This window comes from Talpa europaea, assembly GCF_964194135.1.
Source record: "Talpa europaea genome assembly, chromosome: 16".
In the NCBI taxonomy this organism is placed as follows: domain Eukaryota; kingdom Metazoa; phylum Chordata; class Mammalia; order Eulipotyphla; family Talpidae; genus Talpa; species Talpa europaea.
In genome coordinates this window covers 18,302,793-18,329,666 of record NC_140084.1, presented here as the reverse complement: position 1 = coordinate 18,329,666, position 26,874 = coordinate 18,302,793, and the positions used below count along the sequence as shown (strand labels likewise).

Sequence of the window (26,874 nt, the reverse complement as noted above, 5' to 3'; positions counted from 1 at the left end):
TGGCCTGCAGTCCAAGCCCAGAGGGGAGCAGGAACCCACCGCCGGGGCAGACCAGGCGCACAGGGGAGTGTGTCCCCACATCGGCATTTTAGAACAGGGACCTTTCTCCAGTAAAGGCTGCTTGAAACTGACAGATGACTCCTGGAAGAACCAGAGGGGAACAGAGAAGCCCACCCAAGATGCCGGCAAGTCCCAACAACACAGTGTCCCAACGCATACGGCAAATTAGAAAACAGACAGTAGGGAGGAGAAGAACCACACGCAACCTAGCAACTCTCCAGAGAAAAAGCACACCACAAAAAGAAAGCCAGCCCCCAGATTGCAACGACAATAACTTGGAAGAATTTCTGAGCCTTCCAGAAAGAGAATTTAAAATTGCCGTGATTAAAAAACTGACAGAAGTCATAAAGGAAAACAATGATAAGGGAAAAATAATCAACGATCAGAAGAATGCAATTGAGTCCCTAGAGAGGGAAAACAATGGTCAGAAGAAAGAAATTGAGTCCCTAAAGAGGGAAGTAAAAGAAATGCAGGAGATCAAAGAATTAATGGAAGAACTAAAGAATTCTGGGAAAAGCAATGAAAGCAGAATAGATGAAATGGAAGAACGAATAAGTAATCTTGAAGACACAGAAATAAAAAGAACCAAAACAGAGAAGGAAAGAGAAGTACGAAGGAAAAAGAACGAAGAAAGACTTCGGGAACTATCTGACTCCATGAGGAAAGGAAATATAAGAGTTATAGGAATACCAGAAGGAGAGGAGAGAGATGTAGGAACAGAGAAAATATTCAAAGAGATAATTGAAGAGAACTTCCCAAATGTGAAGAAGGAGCTGAAAATTGATATACAAGAAGCAAGAAGAACACCAAACTTCCACGACGAAAGGAAAAATACAGCAAGACACATAATAGTAAAGCTCCCAAGAATCCAGGACAAGGAAAAAATAATGAAGCTGGCAAGAGGGAAGAAACAGATAACATTCAAAGGAAAACCAATCAGGCTGACATCAGACTTCTCCGAAGAAACACTACGGGCAAGGAGAGAGTGGAGGGACATAGTCAACAGACTCCAAGAAAACAGATGCCAACCAAGAATACTCTATCCCGCAAAGCTCTCCTTCCTCTTTGAAGAAAGAATATGGACCTTCCCAGACAAACAGAAACTCCGGAATTTCATTGCAACTAAACCCCCACTCCAAAAAATACTACAAGGAGTCCTAAAGCCAGAACCTCAGAGGGACGAATAACAATGAAAGAAGGCCAAAAAAAAAAAAGTTATTAAAAGAATAAATAAATAAAATCAAAGGAAAGACAAACACAATGGCAAATACAGATGTTAACATATCAATATTAACTCTAAATGTAAATGGACTAAACTCTTCAATAAAAAGACACAGAGTTGCAGCCTGGATTAAGAAACAAAACCCAACCTTTTGCTGTCTCCAGGAAACACATTTAGCTACAAAAGATAAAAATAGGCTCAAAGTCAAAGGATGGAAAACAATCCTACAAGCAAATGGGCCAAAAAAGAAAGCAGGAACAGCTATACTTATATCAGATAAAACAGATTTCAAACTCAAAAAGATAAAAAGAGACCCCAATGGTCACTACATTATGATCAAGGGGACAATACTTCAAGAAGAAATAACACTCATTAACATATACTCACCAAACGAAGGAGCACCAAAATATATCAGACAACTGTTGTCCTCTCTGAAAACAGACATCAGAGAAAACACATACGTAGTGGGAGACTTCAACACACCACTATCAACAATGGATAGATCAACAAGACAAAAAATAAGTAAAGAAACCAAAGCTCTAAATAAAGACCTAGAGCAATTGGGCTTAACAGACATCTATAGAACAGTAAACCCCAAAAAAACGGAGTACACATTTTTCTCAAGCGCACACGGATCATTCTCCAGGATCGATCACATACTGGGGCACAAGACAAACATCAACAGATACACCAAGATTGAAATCATATCAACCATCTTTTCTGACCATGAAGGCATCAAACTAGAAATAAACCATAAAAAGAAGGCAAGGAACTTTCCTACCTCATGGAGATTAAAAACCACACTACTGGAAGACCATTGGACTAATGAGGAGATCAAAGAAGAAATTAAAAAATTTTTTGAATTGAACGACAAGGAGGACACCAATATCCTAAATGTATGGGATGCAGCAAAAGCAGTAATAAGAGGAAAATATATAGCAATAGAAGCTCACATCAAGAAACAAGAAAGAACGCAAAGAAACAACCTAATCTCAAAGCTCAAAGATCTAGAAAAAGAACAACAAGAAAACCCCAAAACCAGTAGAAGAAAAGAAATAATAAAAACCAAAGCAGAAATAAATGAAATTGAAACTAAAAAAACAATCCAAAAGATCAATGAAACCAAGAGCTGGTTCTTTGAAAAAATAAATAAAATAGACAAACCCCTAGCCAGGCTCACAAAGGAAAAAAGGGAGAAAGCACAAATAAACAGGATCATCAATGAAAGAGGAGAAATCACAACGGACACAGCAGAAATCAAAAGAATAATCAGTAACTACTATGAACAGTTATATGGAAACAAGTTTAACAATCTAGAGGAGATGGACAAATTCCTACAACTCTACAATCACCCAAAGCTAGATAAAGAAGAAATAGAACACCTAAACAGACCAATTACAATTAGCGAAATTGAAATGGTAATCAAAAACCTCCCCAAAAACAAAAGCCCAGGACCTGATGGATTTACAAATGAATTCTACCAAACATTCAGAGACGAATTAGTGCCTATCCTTCACAAACTCTTCCAAAAAATTGAGAAGGAAGGGACAATACCAAACACGTTCTATGAAGCCAACATTACACTAATACCAAAACCGAACAAGGACAACACAAAAAAGGAAAACTACAGGCCAATCTCCCTAATGAACACTGATGCAAAAATCCTCAATAAAATTTTAGCTATCAGAATCCAACAATGTATCCATAAGATAATTCACCACGACCAAGTTGGATTCATTCCAGGGGCACAAGGATGGTTTAACATCCGAAAATCAATCAACGTTATCCAACACATCAACAAAAAGAAATATAAAAACCATATGATAATATCAATAGATGCTGAGAAAGCTTTCGACAAAGTGCAACACCCATTCATGATAAAAGCCCTTGAAGTTCTTGGGATACAAGGAACATACCTCAACATCATAAAGGCCATCTATGACAAGCCAACAGCCAGTATCATTCTCAATGGTGAAAAGCTGAAAGCTATTCCATTAAGATCTGGAACAAGACAAGGATGTCCACTCTCACCATTGCTTTTCAATATAATACTGGAAGTCCTAGCCAGGGCAATAAGACAAGAGAAAGACATCCAAGGAATCCAAATAGGAAAAGAAGAAGTCAAACTATCACTATTTGCAGACGATATGATATTATACATAGAGAACCCCAAAAACTCCACAGAAAAGCTAATTCAACTCATCAATCAGTTCAGTAAAGTGGCAGGATACAAAATCAACACGCAAAAGTCAGAAGCCTTCCTATACACAAACAATAAATCTGAAGAAGAAGAAATCAAAAAGACCATCCCTTTTGTTATTGAAACAAAAAAAATCAAATATTTGGGAATAAATCTAACAAAAGAGGTAAAGGACCTATACAAAGAAAACTATAAAACACTGTTAAAAGAAATAGAAGAAGACACAAAGAAATGGAGAGACATCCCCTGCTCATGGATTGGAAGAATAAACATTATTAAAATGGCCATCCTTCCAAAAGCAATATACAGATTCAATGCTATTCCAATCAAAATTTCAACGTCATTCTTCAAAGAAATAGAACAATTATTGATGAAATTCATATGGAATCACAAAAAACCCCGAATAGCCAAAGCTCTCCTGAAAAAAAAAGAAGGGAATGGAGGCATCAGACTCCCAGACTTCAAACTATACTACAAAGCCATAATCATCAAAACTGCATGGTATTGGAACAAGAACAGACATACAGACCAATGGAATCGAATAGAAAATCCAGAAATAAACCCACAGATTTATGGTCAACTAATCTTTGACAAAGGAGCAAAGACTATGCATTGGAGCAAAGAAAGTTTGTTCAATAAATGGTGCTGGGAAAACTGGGTCGCTACATGCAAAAGAATGAAGCTTGACCACCACCTCACACCATACACAAAAATCAACTCAAAATGGATTAAAGAACTAGACATAAGACCTGAAACCATAAAATATATAGAAGGAAATATAGGCAAAACACTACGTGATTTGCACATCAAAGACATCTTTACAGACACATCACCCAAAGCAGTGATAGTGAAGGCAAAGATAAACAGCTGGGACTATATCAAATTAAAGAGCTTTTGCACAGCAAAAGAGACAATAACAAAAACAAAGAGAAACCCCACCAACTGGGAGAACATTTTTGCACCCAACACTAATGATAAAGGACTGATCACAAAAATCTGCAAAGAGCTGATGAGACTCAACAACAACAAAGAAAATAATCCAGTCAAAAAATGGGCAGAAGAGCTTAAAAGAAACTTCTCTGAAGAGGAAATGCAAATGGCCAACAGGCATATGAAAAAATGTTCAACATCACTTGTAATCAGGGAAATGCAAATCAAAACTACCATGAGATACCATCTTACACCAGTGAGAATGGCACATATTAAAAAAAACTAGCAACAACAAATGTTGGCGAGGGTGTGGAGAAAAAGGAACTCTTCTGCACTGTTGGTGGGAGTGCAAACTGGTCCAACCACTGTGGAAAGCTGTGTGGAGATTTCTGGACCTACTAAACATAGAGCTTCCATATGACCCAGCAATTCCACTCCTAGGTATATACCCAAGGGACACAGAAACATCAATTCCAAAGAACACCTGCACCCCTATGTTTATAGCAGCACTGTTTACAATAGCTAAGCTTTGGAAACAACCCAAATGCCCAAAAATAGATGACTGGATCAAGAAGATGTGGTACATATATACCATGGAATATTACTCAGCATTCAAAAAAGATAAACACATGCAATTTGCTGCAACATGGATGGCGCTGGAAGGGATCATGCTCAGCGAAATAAGCCAAAAAGAAAAAGAAAAATACCGGATGGTCTCACTCATAGCAGGAATCTAGAAAACTTAAATAATGGACCAGGAAAATGAATAACTATAAGAAAGTGAAAATCAAAATCAACAAAAAACTATGAACCAGAGACACTTTTAGGGGGGCGGGGGCGGGAGGGGAGGGATTGGGGTCAGAATGGGGGGCTGCAATTGTATGGGGAATATAACAATAAAATTTATAAAAAAAAAATAAATAAATTAAATAAATAAATAAATAAATAAATAAATAAATAAAACCTGAAACAATAAAATACATAGAAGGAAATATAGGCGAAACACCACGTGATTTGCACATCAAAGACATCTTTACAGACACATCACCCAAAGCAGTGATAGTGAAGGCAAAGATAAACAGCTGGGACTACATCAAATTAAAGAGCTTCTGCACAGCAAAAGAGACAATAACATAAACAAAGAGAAACCCCACCAACTGGGAGAACATTTTTGCACACAACACTAATGATAAAGGATTGATCACAAAAATCTGCAAAGAGCTGATGAGACTCAACAACAGCAAAGAAAATAATCCAGTCAAAAAATGGGCAGAAGAGCTAAAAAGAAACTTCTCTGAAGAGGAAATGCAAATGGCCAACAGGTATATGAAAAAATGTCCAACATCACTTGTAATCAGGGAAATGCAAATCAAAACTACCATGAGATACCATCTCACACCAGTGAGAATGGCACATATTAAAAAAACTAGCAACAACAAATGTTGGCGAGGGTGTGGAGAAAAAGGAACTCTCCTGCACTGCTGGTGGGAGTGCAAACTGGTCCAACCACTATGGAGAGCTGTGTGGAGATTTCTGGACCCACTAAACATAGAGCTTCCATATGATCCAGCAATTCCACTCCTAGGTATTTACCCAAAGGACACAGAAACATCAATTCCAAAGAGCACCTGCACCCCTATGTTTATAGCAGCACTATTTACAATAGCTAAGCTTTGGAAACAGCCCAAATGCCCAAAAATAGATGACTGGATCAAGAAGATGTGGTACATATACACCATGGAATATTACTCAGCATTCAAAAAAGATAAACACATGCAATTTGCAGCAACATGGATGGCACTGGAAGGGATCATGCTCAGCGAAATAAGCCAGAAAGAAAAAGAAAAATACCGGATCGTCTCACTCATAGCAGGAATCTAGAAAACTTAAATAAGGGACAGGGAAAAGGAATAACTATAAGAAAGTGAAAATCAAAATCAACAAAAATCTATGAACCAGAGACACTTTTGCGGAGGTGGGTGGAGGGAGGGGAGGGATTGGGGTCAAAATGGGGGGGTTGAAATTGTATGGGGAATATAAAAATATAATTTATTATAAAAAAAATTAAAAAAAATAAAGGGTGGATTTCACAGTATGTGAATCATAGCTCAATAAAAAGTAAGATACAAACAAGGAGGGGGTGGGAATTGTAGGGGGACTATAACCAAGATGAAAATGCATACATTGTGCAAAAATGGAAAATGATGTAAAAAATATATAAAATTTAAAAAATAATTAAAAATTTAAAAAAAATTACATCCTTCAGTTAAAAGAACAATGTCTAATTGTTCAAAAGTACTTGATTCTTCTCCGTCTTGAGAATCCTCTAAATTAATAGAGAAATAAAAACATTTTTGAGTATAAAAAAAATAAGATACAAAAAAGAAAAAGAATAGGGGAGTCTAATATGACAGAAGACTCCTGAATTTTGGAAATGTTACTGCTTTTAGCTGATCCTGTGTGTGGCTTCGTGTGTGTTGGCGTAGGTGGGGTGAATTGAGGGTGCAAAATTAAGGAAAAGAGGCCCTTACAGGTTTTGCTAAAAGCAGGATGGAGAACAAGAGCTCCCTCTCCCTAGAAATCAGATCCAGACGTGATTTCAGGAAAAATGAACTTGGGAATTTGCAGATATGTTGTAAAGAATAGCCCCTTGTGAGGGACTCAGTAGATGATACCTTGACCTACTGGGCAGGGCCACCCTCCCTGCTGGTCAGGAACAACTACTCCAGTCCATGATAAGTTTGCATGAATGGTTCCATGTTCTATACAGACCAGACTCTCCCTGATAATACATAATCCATAGTACAAAGACCAAGCACTGCCCATCAGGCACTCTTCAAGTCTAGCCTTGTATTGGTTCACCAGTTCCAGCCTGACATGAAGTTTCATCCCCAGGGGCAACAGCACACAAGGTCGTTTTCTCTGTGCATAGTCTTAGTTCACTGAAGACATCTTTAGGAGCCAGTCCCAACCAAAGAATCTCTCTCATTAATTGACTCCCCTTCTCTCTGCCCCACACTATGCAGAGGTCTGGTGGTGGAAGGGTGACCAAGATGGACCCCATTCCTACCCTCCAGTGGTTAATAGTCCAATGGGGACCTTAGAGGTCATGGATGGCCCCACAGACCTTTCACAATAGTGCTAAATATGTCTTTGGGTAACTTGATGTTTGCTGTCATTTGCAATCTAGCCTTTTTTTTTCCCCCTCCTTAACACAGGAGAGTGATTAATGAGCTGATGATTTCAATGATAGTGTATCTCCGCTGCAGACTCTGTTCATCTTAGCAGTTTGGAATGTGTACTTCTTCCAAATCTCTCCTGCTCTTAATGCTTTTTGGCTTGGCATCTTTCCTCTGCGGTGCAGGTCTCTGACTGTCTAATCTGCATGAGCAACTTCCACTGACTTTTCCTCTTGCCACCTAGCAGAGTGTGACCTTCGAGGGAAAGTTCTTAGAAAGCATCTTACCTAATGTTTTATGACTGGATGCAGTGCTGAAAGAACAGCAAGAGCCGGAAGTTATGACCAAATTTTTCATTTAGCAAAATGTTTATTTTGTCAGGAAATAGCCAGAGATGTAACCTTTCTTGGGAGTATGATGGGTATGAACTATTTTTGTCTTTGTAGAAGTCAGGAACACCAGGGTAAAGGAAAGCCAATAGGGTGACTGGGAGAACTTTCAGTGAAGGGCCTGGAAAGTGTCAAGGGATAGGGAAGACACTGGACACATAAAAGGCAGGATCCCCTTTCCTTGTCCTGAAGGGGTACAGGGAGGGATTAATTATGGAATCAGAGAGGGTGAAACATGACCTCAAGCACAGGAGTCAGGCAGCCCACAATGACCCTGGGGAGAGAACACGGGGAGGGAGATAATCATCACTTTTCTCCCTTCCTACAAATTCTGGTTCATGCTCCCCTGCAGTCTAGAGGGCAGAGTGGGCAAGATGAACAGGGACAGGCAGGTTTCTTCCAGGTTTGCCCATAGCCAGAGCATCCGCTCAACATTCATCCCTATTCTGCAGGTGGAAGAGGGACCTTGCTCTGGCTTGGGAGAATTTTAGGAGTTGAATTGTGTCCCTCCCCAAAGGATTTGTTGAAATCCTCACCCCCAGAATCTCAGAATGGGACCTTATTTGGGAGTGGGGTCCTTGCAGAGAGAATTAGTTAAGATATGATCCCCAGTATGACTGGAATCTTTACAAGAAGAAGGGTGTGTGGGCTCAGACACAGAGGGAAAACCACCACAGACAAGGGAGGCAAAGATTAGAGCTATGCAGCCACAAACCAAGGATCCCCCAGGGTTCCAGGGGCTGGAAGAAACAAGGAGTATCCTCCCTCAGAGGCTTTGGAGGGACCATGTCCTCCCTGCACCTTGATTTTGTATTTCTGGCTGCAGAATCCCAAGGCAACTTAAAACAACAGTTTTTAACCCACCCAGTTTGTGGTCCTTTGTCACAGCAACACTAGGACCTGATAGAGGGACCCTGTGCCCACCTCTGGGGGGTCTGGCTGGGCCACTCAGTGCTTCCCAGGCTAGCGGTGCTTTTCCCCTGGAAGGAGGCTTATGAACATGAAAAGAGACATGTAGGAGGCCAGCACACAGGCCCCAGCATTGCCTCACGCTGAACCTAGCAGGATGGGGAGAGGCCAGTAGAGGGAACCCTTAGAGGAGGCCTTGTTTAGCAGTAAGAACAGCACAAAGGATGACCTCTGAGGGAGCACGCCTGTCAGCATGCGGGCCTCACTGGCGACTCAGCTCAGAAGTCTTTGCTAGAACTCTTTTGGAGATGAAACTTTCCATTTCCAGGTCAAGGAGGAAGAGGAATGTCTTATTGCCCACACTCACTTCCCTGGGTCTAAGAGACAGGGCAACACAGGCCATAATCAAATTCATTACTTGCAGAAGCTGGACTGGAAGGAAACAGAGATGTAAGCGGACCCTGGCCTATCTTGCCAGTTTTCTGCAAGGATGCAGAAATGCCTCTCTGATCCTGGGCCCATGACAGAGAGGGACATGTCTTCTCCAGTCCAAGACTGGAATTGGTCCCTTTTCCCTGGGACTGGGAAAGTATTATCTCAGCAGACTGATCACATCATTGTCATTAGGAGGACAAAATTTGCCCCTCCCCACCTCCCGCCACTGTACAGAGGTCACTGGCTGACCAGCTATCACGAGCTTGGCATCTGATCAGGCACTGAGGGCACAGTGTTGATCCCATCCATGGTGATGGTGAGCTCGGAGAGGTGATGTGCTAATAGGAGCATCAAATACCTGGGCCCTACAGGAGCCCAGGGAGGACGACACAGGTGATCAACTGCTCAAGGGCCATAGACCCATTTTGCAGATGACTAAACTGAGGTTCTGTTCAGCTGCTTCCAAGAAAGCCAAAGCCCAGGATGTTTCTGCTGTGCTAGATCATGTCTCACCCTGGGGGAAGGCACATACATACCCAGCAGTCCTGACTTGTCATGCCTGTGTTTGCTGACTGCATGTTCGATGAGCAGCTACTGTGTGCCAACCATTGTGCTAGATGCCAGTAATACAGAACTGACAGAGTGAAGGTAGCCCAGTGGGAAGAGGCAGGCACACAGACTTGCAGGTACATAAATGTATATTTAATTTCAAGGTGAAAAAGTACTATGAAGATAGCAAGATATGGAGATGGAAAATAACAGCTGGAGATAGCAAGTCAGAGAACAACTGCTGTAGAAGTTGATTTTTAAACCAGGAGCTTAAATATTACTCCATGGGACATTTGGCAGTCTCTGGTGGGGGGAAAGGTGGGGGGGGGCTACCTGCAGCTAGTGAGTAGAGGCATCTACAGTACTCAGGGGTCATATCATTCTCATTGACACTGGCCACTCACACACTCCCAACAAGAAAGACTCATCTGGTCTCAAATGTCAACAATGCCAACAAGACAGTAAGACTAGCACCTGGGAGATTTGAGACAGAGAGTAAGATAGCACCCAGTAGGTTTCCTCATGCCAATATCAGAGGAATACATCTGCTGATCAAGGAGGCTAGGATGGGGTCCATCTTGGTCACCCTTCTACCACCAGACCCCTGCATAGTGTGGGGCTGAGAGAAGGGGAATGAATTAATGAGTGAGACTCTTTGGTTGGGTCTGGCTCCTAAAGATGTCTTAAATGAACTGAGACTATGCACAGAGAAAACTTGACCTCGTGTGCTGTTGCCCCTGGGGATGAAATTTCATGTCAGGCTGGAACTGGTGAACCAATACAAAGCTAGACTTGAAGAGTGCCTGATGGGCAGTGCTTGGTCTTTGTATTATGGATTATGTATTATCAGGGAGCGTCTGTGAATAAAGCAACAGACTTCAGCCATATCTGATGCAGCAGGAAGCTAGAAGCCTGCCTAGAGGGACTATATAAAGTAGCGTAAAAAACTACCACACGGGTATCTCACTAGAGACCTCCCTCCCCTGCACGAGCTGTACTCTACTCTTTAATACATTTCTAATTTTTCTACATTACTCTGAATCTCTGCCGTTCCTTACTGATGGCTGTGGCAGCTTGCTTAATTCTTCTAAGTTCAAGCTTCCAAGAACTCGCTTGAGCGGGTTTGTGAACCTTCCCATGTCTCACCATCATCTAGAGGAAGAACCTTCACTATGAAGGTAAAGAAGCAGCCAGCCCTGTAAAGGGGCTCCCCCTCCCACCCCAGCATTCCAGATGGAAGGAAGAGCAGTCTAAAGGTTATAAAGCTGGGACCGGAGAGAGCTGTGTGACATGCAGGGGCCAAATCCTGCAGTCCTCTGGTCTTGGACAGATGTTAGGGCATTTATACTCTGCATGGAAAGCCTCTGAAGGTCTTAAGCCAGAGATGAGCCCTCTGGCTGCTCTTCAGAGAGTGAGTTGGTGCAGCTAGGGAGATAAAGATGATAGTTGTGACTAAGGCAAAGGGGTGGAGGAAAGCAGGGCTATATCCAGATGCACTCTGAAAGCAACTGTGCCAGCACTGTGATGCATGAAACGGGGAGGGGGGCAGGGAGAGGAAACAGGGATGAAGAGTATCTAGGGATTCTGTTTTCTACCAGTGCCCAGGAGATGGGGCAGGCTGAGCCAGAGCCCACTAAGAGCATGACCCAAATCAAGAACTGAGTTTCAGACATGTGAGTCTGAGACACCAATGGGCTTGGTTGGGGAAAGGGATTGTTTGTACAGAACTTTGAACTGTGGTTCATTCTGTGTTTGCTGTGCATTTGCTTCAGCTGGGATGGGGGTGCTCTCAGCAGATCACATACTTTAGATAAGGTAAATCTGAGCCCTGGGAGTGTGCATCTGAGCACCAGGCGGCTTTCAAAGCCCCACAGATGATTCTGATGCACTGTGATGATGACATCCAAAAGACTGGGGAGCTGCCCTAAAGCAGAGACCTCCTCTGTGTGCTTGGCAACCCCAGTGGGCTGAGAAGCTGTACTTTGTGTGTGACCAAAGGGACTCTCTCTATTTTGTGTCTGTTTAAAATTCTGTCTCTGCTGCTTTAGTGGTTGACTGAATTCTGTGGAAAACAATGCATTGCGTACAGCCAGGGGTGCTCCCGTGTTGCCTGCGGATCTAGACCTTTTGATGTGAGACTCTCCTGTTTACAGCAATGTCACTCTTCAAGTGAAGCTCAAGGCTGCTTCACCTCTCCCATCCTTTTGGGGTTAGAATATTTGCAATCTCAGGAGGCCTCTCTGGTGACCTCCCTCCGCACTACCATCACTGTGACCTGAGTTCGATCCCTGGCCAGGAAGGTGACCCACGTGGCACAGCGGACCTCTCCTGTCTTGCCCGCTGCTCCCCTCAGCAGTGTTTTTCAGTCAAACCACCTGTTCTGCTCCCCACTCTGACTCTGGTGAATCCTCTCACCTCCCGCACCTCTGGCCTATACCCCAGTTCTTCTATGCAATAAGTAAATAGATCTTTAAGAAAAAAAGGAATATTTGCAATCTCCTTTGTGAACTCTCCCAGAGGCCTCTGCCTCTTGTGTACTCAAAGCAGAAGCAAATACATTCATATCTGAACTATTTATTCTTCAAGGTCCAGTTCAATCCTTATTTCCTTTTTATTGGTATTTAGCATTTCTGATGGGACTTATTTTGTGCCAGTCCCTTGGGGATGCCACGTTCCTTGAGAAGTTATATGGCCCCTGATTTCGGGAGCTTGCACACCCTCAGTGCTGAGGGGTATCTCTGCTCGTAATTCTTGGTGGTGGGGGCCATCCTGTATATTGTGGGATGTTTAGCAGCATCCTGGGCTTCTATCCACTGCATGCCAGTAACTTGTTTCTCTACCCACCCACTCCCGCCTCCTCTGAGACAACCAAAATTATCTTTAGACATTGCTAAATTCCATGGAATGCAAAATTGCCACAATCAGAACCACTGTTCTCAGAGCAAAAAGATCATCCCCATATAAAGGTGAAGAAAGGAACATAAAGAAAGATTGGCTTTCATTGGGGAAATACAGAGAGAAAAGAGCCCAGCATGAAGACAACCAGTTCCAGAACAGGATACAACTCCAGCCTCCAATACAATACGTCTCAGGGTCTGGGGGGAGGGGGGGAAGCATTATCTTTTCTTCAAAGTCAGTTCCTCCCCCTCTGTCTCTCGAAATCTATTGTTTCTCTTAGAGGTGAAACTGTTCTCAGACCCTCGGAATCATTCTTTCCATTCATTTGTTCATGAATTCATTTTTTTAAAGATTTATTTATTTATGCATACAAGAGCTGGGGTACAGGACAGAGATGAGAGGAGTGAGAGGATTCACCAGAGACAGAGTGGGGAACAGAACAGACAGACTGACTGAAATACACTGCTGAGGGGAGCAGCAGGCGGGACAGGAGAGGTCTGCTTCACCATGTGGGTGTCTCTCTGGCCAGCAGTGATCGAACTCGTGCTGCAGAGCCTGCAGATTGCTTCATAGTGCCATGCTTAACCCCTTGTGCCACCAGGGAGGCCCATGAATTCAATTCTTGAGCCTGCTGTAGGCACCACACTCTCCATGGCCTTCCCCGATGGCACTCACCTTCCATCCGGCTAGACAGATGGTCAAAGAAATTACAAAGGGTTTGGATGAAGGCAAGGAGAGGAAAATGCTTCAGGTCTCATCTCTGCTCTGTGTAGATCCAATGAGCCCACAAGTCCTCTGTTTCATCCTTCCAAGCCACTGTTGTCCTACAGACTCACCACCTCTCCTCCCTCCTAGGTGGACTTATCTGCTCTTATTTCTTCTCACTTCTTTGAACTCTCACTTGTTTCATTGCCTTTGAGTGCCCTGGCTTGTCTATCTCCTCCACTACCCTCTACATTATTAACTGTGATGAATGCATCCGCTGTGTCACTGTATTCCCAGTACTAGTCACAGAGGAACTCAGTAATTATTGGTAGAATAATGAATGAATGGGTTTTAATCCCCTTCCCACACTACCAAAATCTTCATCAAACACAACGGAATGCAAGTTATTCTAAAGTGATAACCTAGAGGCAGTCAGGGACACCCCCAGGGCACAGTTGGGAATATTTGGAAAGCAGTGACAGATTCCCTGAGCAAAGAGAAGTTGTCCTGTGCAGAGCACAAATGGCTCCTTGTTGGAGACATAACCACCCTTCTACCAGTGAGAAATGCAGGTAAGTCCCTGGCTTTTGGGACCCCAAGATTCTCTAAGCTGCCATGGCTGTCCTTGCTGGTGACAGCGCACCTTTCATTGCACATCTACCAGAGGCCTCGGGTGTGAAAGCAGAAGCCAAAGATGCTTGGGACAGCTTAGCAGCTCTCCCAGTTGCCTCTTTCTTCAGAGGGGGCACCCCTGTCATCCCCTCACTTGCACTGCTCACATCATCCCTGTGATGACGTCAGCATCCCTACGATGACCTACTTCTGAATACTAATCCTGCCACTTACTTATTTTACGTAATGTGACTTGAGTCTTGTCACACATAAACACTTAAAAGTTCCAATTTCTTCACGTTTGAATGGGAGGAATAATAGAAATGACCTCATTTAGATCTCAATCATGAATGTTCTAGAATATGAGTACTGAGCATGTTGAGTATATTTGTTTTATTTTTAATATATTTAAAGCTTTTCATAATATTTTTTTAATGATAAAGTACCTTCAGAATTAAATGAAGTTAATGGAACATGCTAATCACAGTGCCTGACAGTCCCCAGCACAGAGAAAGTCCAGTCAAAAGTAAATCTTAGTAGTCCAGCAAAACCACTCTCCATTCCATTAGGGTTTTATGCTGTTGAAAGTATCTATTTATTGGGTTTTTTTCTTTAATGTCTTTGCCACTGACATACCTCATGAAAACAGCAACCTTGTCTGTCTCTCTGCTTCTCACTGAGTGTCAAGTGTGCACAACAGGCAATCGACAAGTGGTTATTGAAAACATGAGCTGGGACTATGACTAGCTGTAGCTCGAGCCTCTGCTTGAATTATTTAGCACCTCTTGGGCCTCCCTGGTAGCCTAGAGGTTAATATCAGTGCTATCACACTATCACTGCTGCTGCCTGAGTTCAATTCCCAGCCAGGGAGCTAACCCACATGGTGAAGCAGACCTCTCCTGTCTCGTCTGCTCCCTTCGCAGTGTATTTCAGTAGATCCACCTGTTCTGCTCCCCACTGTCTCTGGTGAATCCTTTCACATCCCCATCCTTTCACATCCCCACCTCTGGCCTATACCCCAGTTCTTCTATGCATAAATAAATAAATACATCCTTAAAAAATATTAGCACCTCTCACCCTCAGCTTAAGATGGAGATGGAAGCTCAGGAGGAAGGACAACAACTGAGCATTTTACCTAGAGCAAGGTCTCCATAACCCAACATCCTCAAAAATCAGTGTATAAGCCACTGTCAGAAGAACTGAAGAAACAAGTCAAAGGATCAAGACTGAAAAGGTTCATGGGAGGGAATTCAAGTAAGTAGCAAGGCAGGAGGTGGCAGCAGGTTAGTCATTGTCCCAGGTGTGTACTCTTAACCACTGCACCGAACTGAACACCTGACTGACTGTGACCAACCCAGCACTTAGACACATGTAGGTTAAGGTTTTGTTTCAAGAGCTGGATGTGGTTTAGGTTCTATTTCTAATCTCCTTCTTACTAATGCCCAGGATTGGTAGACCCCAGACCTCAGTAGACCTGAGTCTTTAGAAAATAGGATTCATTGAAACTCAGATCCCTTTCCCAGGTTCCCAGTGATGTGTTAGAGATTGGACCCATGAAAGTGAAATTTAGGTTTCAAATGACTGAAGACCACAGTTGACTCAAATTAAAACATATCTGACCTCATTTCTCCACCTACACACCAAGGACATTCACACAAAGAACATTCAACAGAAGTTTCCTAGTGGATTTTGTTCTTGAGTTTTAGAATGATTTTTTCAATGAACATATCTTTCTCCTAGGTCCTGTTTATGTCTTGAACTTCATGGGAGTTGGTAATTCTGGACACAAAGGAAGGATCTCATTAAGTGGGCTAGTAGTGGAGGGACTCAAGGAGCAGCAGGGGTACACATGTGAGTCTTATGTTAAAGAGGAGATGCCAGTGGTGGATGGCACAGAAACCCAGGGGTCCCTGAATCATCCAGGCCAGACATATTTTCCCACACCATTCCATTCTACACGAGACTTCCTCAAACACCCCCCATACCTAATCTCCTCCTTGTCTTTGGCACCTGGACTTACTGATTTCTCTGATTTCTAGTCAGCCATTTTTCTCCATGTGGTTTTGTACAGTGCAAATGTCTGGACAGAATTGTGCAAAAGGTAAGAGCCAGAGGAGTTAAGAAAAGGAAAAGGATTAGGAGGGAAAATGATGTTGTTTTAGGACATAAAAGTTTCAGCCTAAAATCCTAGAAATTTGAGCCAAGAGTTCAAGAAAGTGTTCATTATACAAAATTACAGACTTACCACTCCTCACACAAAGACCACTAATTCCACAGGAGCAGGAAGGATTCACATGAGAGAGAGTGTTCTGGTAAGAGGGATAAGGACAGAGCCCTTGGGGGAAGGGTAGGAAAAAGAGGCTGAAGGGTCACGGACTGAGAGGTGGAAGCATGGGAAAACAGTGTTCTGGAAGGCAAAAGGAACTGTGTCAAGAAGGAACATGTGGCTGGCAGTGAGTGCTGGAGCGGAATTCGAGCACTGGTCACTAAGAGGACACAGTGGCCTTCAGGTGAGCAGTTTCAGCAACTAGGTGGGGGCCAGAGGATGTTCCATTTGTGCCACATCCTGGTTAGAGGAGCATGCTTAGAATCGAGTCGTCAAAAGGCCTGTCCAGAGCAAGCCAACAATGAAGTTGCAGAACAATGGAGCCTTCACACCTAGACCATGTCACTCTGCCCTTTTGCTACAGGTGACCCTAGCAAAAAAAAAAAAAAAAAAAACCTAGCCGAGTTAAGTGCCTAAGTGAGTGGCCAGATTAGGAAATCCCATTGTATCCAATCAATGACCACAATAAGGGGAGGACATTTCACCAGCTTTCTTTGTTCATTCCAGGCTCATTAATCCTTAATATAGTAGCGGGCTTAACCTGTTTAGACCATGAGAAGGAAACCTGGTCCTTAAAGGACCTGGTCGCTGTCTTCAGGAGGTTTACAGTATATTTAGGGGGAACTTTTATTCCACAAAAACGTCTCTCCACCCTAAACATCCCAATTAATTGGCCCATTAAAATCACCATTAAACTTTTACAAAATTGCCCAGATTAACAATATTATGCTTCTCTGTAGAGGACTAAGGTTCAAGCTTAAACTAGATGATCTAAGAGAACAGGAGTTCATAGTTTAAACTTATCTCCCCTGGAAGAGGGGAGATAGGCTAACTGGGACTGTGTTGATTCCTTACTTTTCCGTCCATAACCACTTTCCTTGCCAGATTCACCATCACTTTGCTGCTCATGCTTGCCCAGCCTCTTCTAAACCTAACCACGTTCTAGTTCTGTATTTCCCACTGCCAATGACTTTCCACTCAAATGACAATGCCCTCACTGCTCTCAAACCCAAACCTAAAGTCAACTTCACCCTGGGGCATCTTTCAGATAAGCATCCTCTGCAAATATCCCTATTCCTGCCAAGGCACTTTCCTATTACCTTTGCTAATCTGCACCATGTGAGTCCAAGCAATCGCCAGGTTCTGAATCAAGCAGAATCTTTTGTAGGTAATAGATGTTCAATATGTACTGGCCAATTAAATGGACACATTTTGCATCCCAAAAACCTTTATGGGCTGCTACCGATGGTGGCTCTCATACTGCTGGTGACAGTGATCAAGAGCATGGCTTTGGGCGGCAGATAGGTCTGATGTGGTTTTAGTCCCAGCTCTGCTATTTGAACAAGTTAACTTGTTGGGCCTCCCCGGTGGCGCAGCAGTTGAGCACTGGGTTGCAAAGCTGCCCACAGCTTCTGCAGCGCCGGTTCGATCCCCGGCCGTCAGGCGAGGGTCCCACATGGCATGACAGACCTCTCCTGCCACCTGCTGCTCCCCTCAGCAGTGTACTTCTTCACTCTGCCTGCTCTGCTCCCCGCTCTGGCTCTGGTGAATTCTCTCACTCTCCCGCTCTTCTGACTGTACCCAGCGCTTATATAAATAAATAAATAAATCTTTAAAAAAAATGAACAAGTTACCTTGTTCACAAGATATAAATTATTATGGTTGTGAAAATCACATATAAAATGTATATAAAAAACTCTGAGCACTGAGATGTGATTTCTCTTGGTATTTATCTATTTCAATAATCTAGTATTAAATCTGAATCCCAAGATGACACCATTAGGATTCAACTTTAGAACTTTCACTGGACTATTTAATGACTTACTTGGACTTATTTAATGAGTCTCAGAAGGGGTATGATATACCTTAGACCCCAAATTTGGAGCATAAATTAAAGACCTCCACATAAAACAGATCCCTTCCACTACTTAATCCATCCTCCATTGTACCCAACTTTGAAAATTTCAATTAAAAACTATCACCCAAAAGCCAAAAATATAAATTAAAAATGATGCAACTCAACAATTTTTAATGAGTGCTAGCTCTAGTCCCTGTAACTACTTAACCATTCAGTCCAGAAGACCTTCCTATTTTCCCTCTACAAGTCTCCTTTTTAATTCCCAGTGAAGCTCCTCCTTTGTCAAGCTTTCCATAGTGCTCCCCACCCCCCACATGTGAACTGCACCCATTCCTGGGTCCCATGGCACTCTGGGAATGTTCCTGAGGGCTTCCTCTGTACCCTGTCACACAGCTTCAGTTAGGGTGTCTGTGTCTCTCCCAATGGATCATGAAGTCCTCCAGGCCCATGCCCTGTATACAGTAGGTGCCAAATCAGTAAGTAGCACCCAAAGGAGGCAAGAAAGACTAAAGAGCCCATAGTGAAAAGCCTTAGGGTAGAAACTCAGTTACCATTGTATAGGATAGACTGAGGATAGTCCATAGGATAGACTGAGGACAACACACAACCTCCAAAAAGGAGGAAGTAATCCCAGTGAACGTGGGTTCAAGGTCAAGGAAAACTAGGGATTTTTATCCCATCCAAGATGATATAACAACTGCATAGTTTTTAATTTTCCTCCTCCATGACTTTTGGACAACACATGTAGGATTCTAAGGATTCAACATGTAGATGTTGAATGAATAAATGTGTCTGTGCATCTGCTAGACTTAAGCAGCCTATTCAGCCACCATTTTTGTTACCTGCAGTTCTGCATTTCTGTACAAAGTCAGAACTGCCCGGTCAATCAGCTATAGGAGTCCAGCCTTACAAGTTCCTTTCAAATCAATCAAGAGCAGAAATCTTGATCACCCTGGGAAGGCTATGCATCATGAGCTATGACCGGGAACGCCCAGGGTGGGGGCATTGACAGATATCTGAGAAGGGACCCCGGAAGGTGATCAGAGGAACACCTTGTTTATAAGATTAGAACCATGGCTAGGGGTCTGAGTTATGGTTTCGATTACAACAGATAAGATAAGCAGATAAGAATTATCTGTTCAGCAGATTCACGTCCCCCTGAAGCCCTAGATAACAAAAGCACATTTTTGAGTTTCACCATCTTTTTCTCCTACCCCGTGTAACTGATGCAGTATGATTATTTTATCAATAAAAAGGCCAGGATCTTGCTCATTCAGCAGCATCCTGCATTGTGCAGCCTGCTCCACAACTCCCATTTATCAGTGTGGTATTTTCAATGCAACATGCATCTTCTCTCCATTTCTTTATCTCCCTTTTTATATTTTCTCTCTAACATGTCAATCCTCCCCTTCACCACCCCAAAACATAAAACCACCTCTCTCCACTGTCTCCATCTGTGTGTGTGTGTGTGTGTGTGTGTGTGTGTGTGTGTGTGATTACCTCCACTTTACAGAGGAAAAAAGATAAGTTCAAACACACCTAATAAAAGGTCTGTAGCAGACAATGTCATCCTGCCTGGACACCTTGACCATTTCTGTGGCTCTCATCCACAAGGCACTGCACACCCAGCACCTGTGATTTGTCTGAGGCCTCCCCTCAAATGGAACTCACTTTGCCAGTGGCCAGAGTCAGATGTCTGGAGTTTAAGCCTCCCCTCCTCCCACCAACTGTCCCCAACACCCAGGAGGTGGCAGGCCTTAACTAATGATTAGCATATGTGAAGGAGTGAAGACTCAGATTCCTGACCCTCCATGGGGACAGTTCTGTGACTCTCGCAGCCTCCAGTTCTGTCCCAAGTGATTAAGCCAAAGAGGATCTCCTTTGATAACACACCCCACTTGCCTCCTTGCTCTTTGCTGCTTTCCATTTTCTCCACCCCAGGACCAATATTCCCAGCAACTTTCCCAGTAAATCTCTTTCACAACTATCCTTATCTCAAGTTCTGCCTTTGGAAAACACACCCCAAGGCTTGGTTCAAGCCTGTCTGACTTTGAAGCTTTTTACACAATATTGTGCTTGAAATGCTATTGCAATCATATGAGACAGTTCTTCACTAATTTTAGTCATTTAAAAAACTGAATGGCTCTGTTGCTTCAGTACCTATAAGACAAATTTGTGTTCAAACCCTCTAGCTTGTTTATTTCTTCTTACAAAACTTCTTACAAAGAAAATAGATCTTTGAATGTGTTAGCAAAATGAAGTAAAGGACTGAAAGAAGTTATTTGCTTGAACTTGTCCTTGTAATTGTCCTACAGCTGGGTCCAAAATTAAGTAGGCATTAAAACAGATTTTATCCCTTTTTAAAAAAAAAAAGATTTATTTATTTATTTATGGAAAGAAGCACTGGGGTATAGGCCAGAGGTGCAGTGGGTAAGAGGATTCATCAGAGACAGAGTGGGGAGCAGAACAGGAAGATCTACTGAAATACAGTGCTAAGGGGAGCAGCAGGCAAGACAGGAGAGGTCTGCTATGCCATATGGGGTCAGCTCCCTGGCCAGGAATCAAACTCAGGCCATGGCAGTGACTGAGTTAAGTGACTGAGACTTAACTCCCTATGCCACCAGGGAGGCCCCTAGCCTTTATCCTTTAAATGCTATCTCTTGCAAGATTTTTTTTTTTTTTTGAACAACTACACTACAGAAATTCTAAGAGGGAAATTAGGGGAAGAAATACCCCAGTACTCTAATTCAACTGTACATGGATTATATCCTTCCATTGTTTTGTCATTTATATGATACAGTTGCAGTTTTATTCAAATACCTGTATCTCTCACCTCACTTCCATGAAAATGGCCCACATTAAAAAAAATTTAAGGGCCTCCCCGGTGGCGGTGGCGCAACGGTTGAGCGCTGGGCTGCAAAGCTGCCCACAGCCTCTGCAGCACCGGTTTGATCCCCAGCCGCCCCCCCCCCCCCCAGAGGGTACCACATGGCACGCAACTCTCCTGCTGCGCTCACTGCTCCCCTCAGCAGTGTACTTCATCAGTCTGCCTGTTCTGTTCCCTGCTCTGGCTCTGGTGAATTCTCTCACCCTCCCACGCTTCTGACTGTACCCAGTGCTTATATAAATAAATAAATCTTTTAAAAAAAATTTAAAACCTGAAACAACTAAAGCTAAGCTGTGGAGAAAAAGGAACCCTGATGCACTGAAGGGCATGTAGCCTGGTCCAGCACCTATAGAAAACAGTATGGAGGTTTTCCAAAATATTAAAAATGGGTTTGTCATATGATTCAGTAATTCCACTCCTATGTATTTACCCAAAGAATTCAAAGATACTCATTCAAAGGAATATGTACACTTCCAAGGTCATTGCAGCTCTGTTTACAGTAACCCAGTGACCAACCTAAGTGCCCCCCCAAAAAAGATGTGTGGATAAAGATGTATACACCAAGGAACACTTCTCAACTATTAAATAAACGATGAAATTTTTCCGTTTGCAACAATATAGATGGAACTGGAGGGGATGGTACTATGTGAGGTAAGTCAGAAGGAGAAAGAAATTCCAGATGACTTCGCTTATATGTCGAATGCAGAGAAACAAAATGAAGGATCAGATAAAAGTAAACCAAAACTAATACTGCAAATCTGACTATAGAATTGGAGGTCCTAGAGGGGGAAGGTGGAGGTGGAAGTCAAGGGGGAAGGGCCCAGGGGTTTCGAGTAAAGGACTGTGGGTGCTCTGGTAGTTGATGTGAATCTATTTCCCAAAATCATATCCAGTGTCTCCTCAATAATAATAAAAAGGGAAAAATACCCGCATCTCCTGCATGTTTTCCTTTAGTTAGTTTCCCATGTAACACAGTCCTGTAGTTGTCATTTTTAATGGTTAAGCCCAGAAATAAATACACCATAATTTATCATCATTTTGATTCCTTTTAATATTTTACTTCAAATAAAATTTTGCTAAACTACTTTGTGAATATGCCATTTGGTTTTGCATCTGCTCCTTTCTTTTAGGTTTAGGCTCTGTAAGAAAAATTCCCAAAACTTGAATTATCAGATAAAGGAATGTGAATGGCTTTTGACACACACTGCCACATTTCCCCCCTAATACCCACCTGTTAAAATGTGTACTAATTTATAACATAAACCAAGCTTGAACAAAGGTTATTCCAACTCATGGTTGCTTCCCCTTTTTAATGAGTTCTGTTCCAGTTAAATGCATTCAATTTAAATTTCTTTATTGAGCACAAAGGCCTTGAAACCTATCAAATTATATTGAAACTAATGGCATTCCTCATGAAAATGACCAAAAACCAGAAAGTAACATTTCAGTTTCCCTTGCATGTAGGTAGTTCCTTCCTAAAGTCCAAGATTTCTAATTGCTAAGCATTTCAGTTAGGGATTAGTCACTATGCTTAAGTTGCCTAATTGAATCAATCATTTGAACCTGTCACTAATACAAGTCAGAACATTTCAGTGGCTAATGTGGGCTTCCTGACTTGGGTGTGTATTTTGTAAGCATTTCTCCATGCCTGCATCTTCAAAAGAGAGGATAAAGAACAGTGACAAGAAAAACAAGCAAAAGAAGATTTCTGTATTCTTAGTTACCCTGAGGCTTGCTTGAGTTAATCCTAACCTTTAGTATTCTTAATATTAGCCTTAGAAGTGCTGGTCCCTGAAATCAATTTCCCAAGAATATTTAAACCTCTGGGAGATCGCCTCTCATTAGTGTCAACCACAGCATCACTATTTTTTTTTCCACATGCTAAATTTGGGCTTATTCTGAAATCCTGCATACTTGCTACTACACAGAGAACGGGTGGATTTAGACTATTGTGATAGATTTTCACCAAGTGCATGGTCATCAGCGGATTCTCATGAAAAAGTGGAAAACACAGCCTTCCGATTGCATGCCGTGTAGATAAAACCTGCCATGGATCAACTGAGTCTTCTACTTTTGAATTGTTTCAGGTAGTGCTTCAGGACTCCAGGTAGTGATTAGTAGCAATTCATTTTATGAGAGAATTTCATTTTAGGGTTAGAATCAAGAACAAAATAGACAAGTCATTTAAGAGTTCCTTTCTCAATGAATTCAGGAAACCCCTGATTTGCTTCCATCCACACCTCATATTCACCCACATCGTAGAGGGTTCTAGCCCCTGAAAGTGTGGGGGGTGTACAGGGGTGTGGTGACCTCCAGCAAATGATTCTGCAGCTGTTGTCTTTATTGTGGTGGGACTCTCTGAATTAGGATAATGCTGGTTAATCCTAATTAATGTTTTATCCAAGTTTAGACTTCACAACCAAACCAACCAGTTTTACGACCCACAGGAACTGAATTTGGCCTCACACTTGCAGCGGAAAAAGAAACATAAAAGAAGAGAAAAGCTGGCATCTCAGCTAACCAGCAACAGCCTCCTGGACACACTGCCAGATTGATCCAATTAAGAAATGTTAGCGGTCTGATGACAGATTTATAGACAAAAGGTTCAGATGAGCCATAGGTTCTTGACAGCAGCCGGCAAACCCTAAGCTCAGAACAAAATTCTGTTTAAGCCTAAAAAAACCTATGGGACTTTTCTGGACACAACGAAACACGTGAAATGCCACAGGTTTGCTTATTAATATCTATCCTGGGAAATGAACAGATCCTTGCTTCAGAGCACCAGAGCGTCCCCCACCCCTCACCACCAACCCCCTCCTTTGTCTGACTGGAGCAAAGCAAACCAAAACAATATAGTGAAAACCACTTGGTGGTGTGTTTCATTTACTCCATGCCAAGGATTTTATTTTTAAATGACATTTTGTTACAGGAAAGGGAGAGGAGCACCCCAAAACCCCCAAACATGCCCACTTTAAACAATTTGAAAAAGTCCCGCTAAAGCAAAGCAAAGTGCCAGATCCCTCCTTGGGTGAGAAGCACAGTGACATCCCATCTGCTTACCTGTGACCAGGACCGCCTTTTGATCCACAGGTAACAACTCTTGGCCAGAGAAGAAAGTGCACGTGAGGAAACAGGACAGGGAGAAGATGACTGAGCCCCAAAAGAGGGACAGGCTGAGTAGGCAAACCCCTCCCCCCAGGCCCACCAGGCAGACCACCTTTCTCCCCATCTGCCCTGGGCTCTTCTTGAGTTTGCAAAGAATTGTTCCTCCGATAGCTGCAGTGACAGCCAGGCAAAGCCAGAAAGTGATCATTCTCGGAGAGTTCCCCACACCTTTGTGAGCTCAGGGCCAGCAAGTGCAGTGGGTAAAGGCAGGCTGGAGGCAGCCTGGGTTTTATGAACGGAGAGCTGCAAAAAGCGGGCGGGGAAAAACCACCCAGGCACACTTTGAAAGAGCCTGGATTAAGCTCATGCACGCATGCATATTTCCTGGTGGATAATTTAAATTGGGTGTGCACTTTGCTATAAATACCAGAGCACTTGCTATTCTATTGCTCCCCCTTATGCCCCCAGCATGCACAACAGATATGCATACTCACCCGCAATGTACACGTACACACATTATTTTTTTTAAATGACAGCTCCACCTCTGGAGAGAGAACTACTTGGATAATAATTGACAGACTCCAGTCTGAATGATAAATGACAAAAACTGTAGCTCTCAGACCTAGGGAGGGAGTGGGAGACGGGAAGAGAGAGACAGAGAGACAGAGAGAAAGGAAATCCAGGCAACCAGTAAGGTTTGGAAGATGTGCTCTGGAAGGGGAAGGAGAGTCTGAATTTGTCTGTGTCCACAGGACTGCAGCCACCCTCACCTGAGTCAAGCAGAAGGGTTAAATGGAGAGAATATAGAACTAGAGGGAGAGTTTCTCGGCAGATGAAAGGTGCTTTTGGTCTTGCCTGAGGGGAGATATACCAGGGAGAGATAATAACCATAATAATACAACTAATACTGACCTATATCTACTTGTGCCAGGGGCCATGTCCAGCTACTTGTCCATTCATTCTATTTATTGATACCTTAGTCTCTGCCAGGCTCTGTTTTGGGCACTGGGACTCAGCAGGTAATATGGTCCATTACTTTGAATACAATATCCTTTTGAAATAGTTGCTATTATTATTATGATAGTAATTTTACAGGAGAGGACACTGAAGCACAGAGATGTTAAGCACCTCACCCAAGATCACACAGCACGGAGTCTGCAGTCTTGTTTTATAGTTTTATGCTCTTGATTTCTCTACTCTGCTGCCTGCTTTAGGCAAACAATAAAAGACAACTAATACTTGTGAATTAGCCCATCTCTATTTAATATTTTAATCTCTGGAAAGATAACAAATACAAGGTATTTGAAGTATTTATGACACTTATCCTTTAGGCAGGAAAACAGAGCATAAGTCTGTTTACTTATGCTTATGTATAAACGTTGTGGATCTGGACCCACATGACAGCACCTGGCTGCAAAATTCCAATAAAGGTTGGGAGTTAGCTCTACTGGAGAGAGAAGAAAAGTTTCCATTTGTATGCAAATCTAATCTTAATTCTGCTGCTTACTAAGTAGGCAGCCTTATGTGATTGACACCATCTCCCTAAAGCTCTGTCTCTTCAACAGTAAAATAATAAAAATACCAAGGTAAAGTACTTAGTACCTGCTACCTGGTAAATGCTGGCAGTCATGTTTTTTAAACAGAAGAGGGAGAAGGAGAGCAGTAAAATTAAGTGCCCCGTGAAGTACAGACTTGTCCAAAAACATGGCTGGAATGAGCTCATGCTGACAGACGGGGAGCAGGAGGAGAGAGGACTCTGATTGTGGGTGATATGGGCAGAGCAGAACTTAGGAGGAAATGCACCCAGCAGCCACTAGTGTAGGAAAGTGGCTAGAGCTTAGGACCTGGAGCGGGAAACTGGCTGCTGGCCTCCGAGGAGTCCCAGGTAAATTCCTGCCCTCAAGCACCTCAGAGTCCACCTGGGCTCAAGGCTATCTCAAGACCTGAGAGAGACCAAGTAGTAGCAAGTGTGACTTGCGCTTCAGACAGAAGCACAAGACCAATATAGGGTCTCACGTAGAATGATGGCACCACTTGCATGCCCTCCCAGCCTTCTCATGGATAAGGAGGTAGGAGATGCTACTGGCTCCCAGCCTGGATGCTTCAGAGTAAGGACCTCGTGTTGTCTTAGGCTAGCCCTGAGATCCCCGCCCTCCACACACCCCATTCCACCTGTCAGCCCTTTCATCACATATCAGGACCATGACCAGGAATCCTCGGTGGGCCTCCTTCACCAGCCAGGATTCAGCACAGCCAGCTCTGGTGTCTGAAACCTTTCTAAGTGAGGATACAGGATAGTTCGGCACTTTCTGGGGGCTTTGGCACTTTGTCAGGGCCCCCCCGCACTGGGGCCTGAGATGGAGTGCATCTTCCGGTGCCAATCCACATGGTTTCCCAGCAGCTTCACTCAGAGCTCCCAAGGAGAGGGCAAAAGCTTCCAGGCCATGGACCTCTAGATAAGGATGCTCCTTGCCCCAACAGTGAGGGGACCACACACAACTATCCTGAGTGGTAGAGCCTGGTGCACTGAGTTCAAATCCCAGCTCTTATTTACCAGCTGTGAGGCATCAGCAAGTCGCCTGCCCTGAAGAAAGAGACTCAGCATCCTGT

General features: G+C 43.1%; 1 protein-coding gene across 1 annotated transcript in view; it reads right to left on the bottom strand.

Annotated features, from left to right (window-relative positions):
* Nucleotides 1-24,472, bottom strand: part of HSD17B2 (hydroxysteroid 17-beta dehydrogenase 2) — a gene marked incomplete at both ends in the record, with an annotated part of 64,898 nt that extends 40,426 nt beyond the window's left edge. The window contains one exon of the mRNA XM_084256839.1: nucleotides 24,220-24,472. Within this exon, the coding sequence (XP_084112965.1) occupies nucleotides 24,220-24,472 (253 nt within the window). The remainder of the gene's footprint in view (nucleotides 1-24,219) is intronic.
* Nucleotides 24,473-26,874: the final 2,402 nt, after the last annotated feature.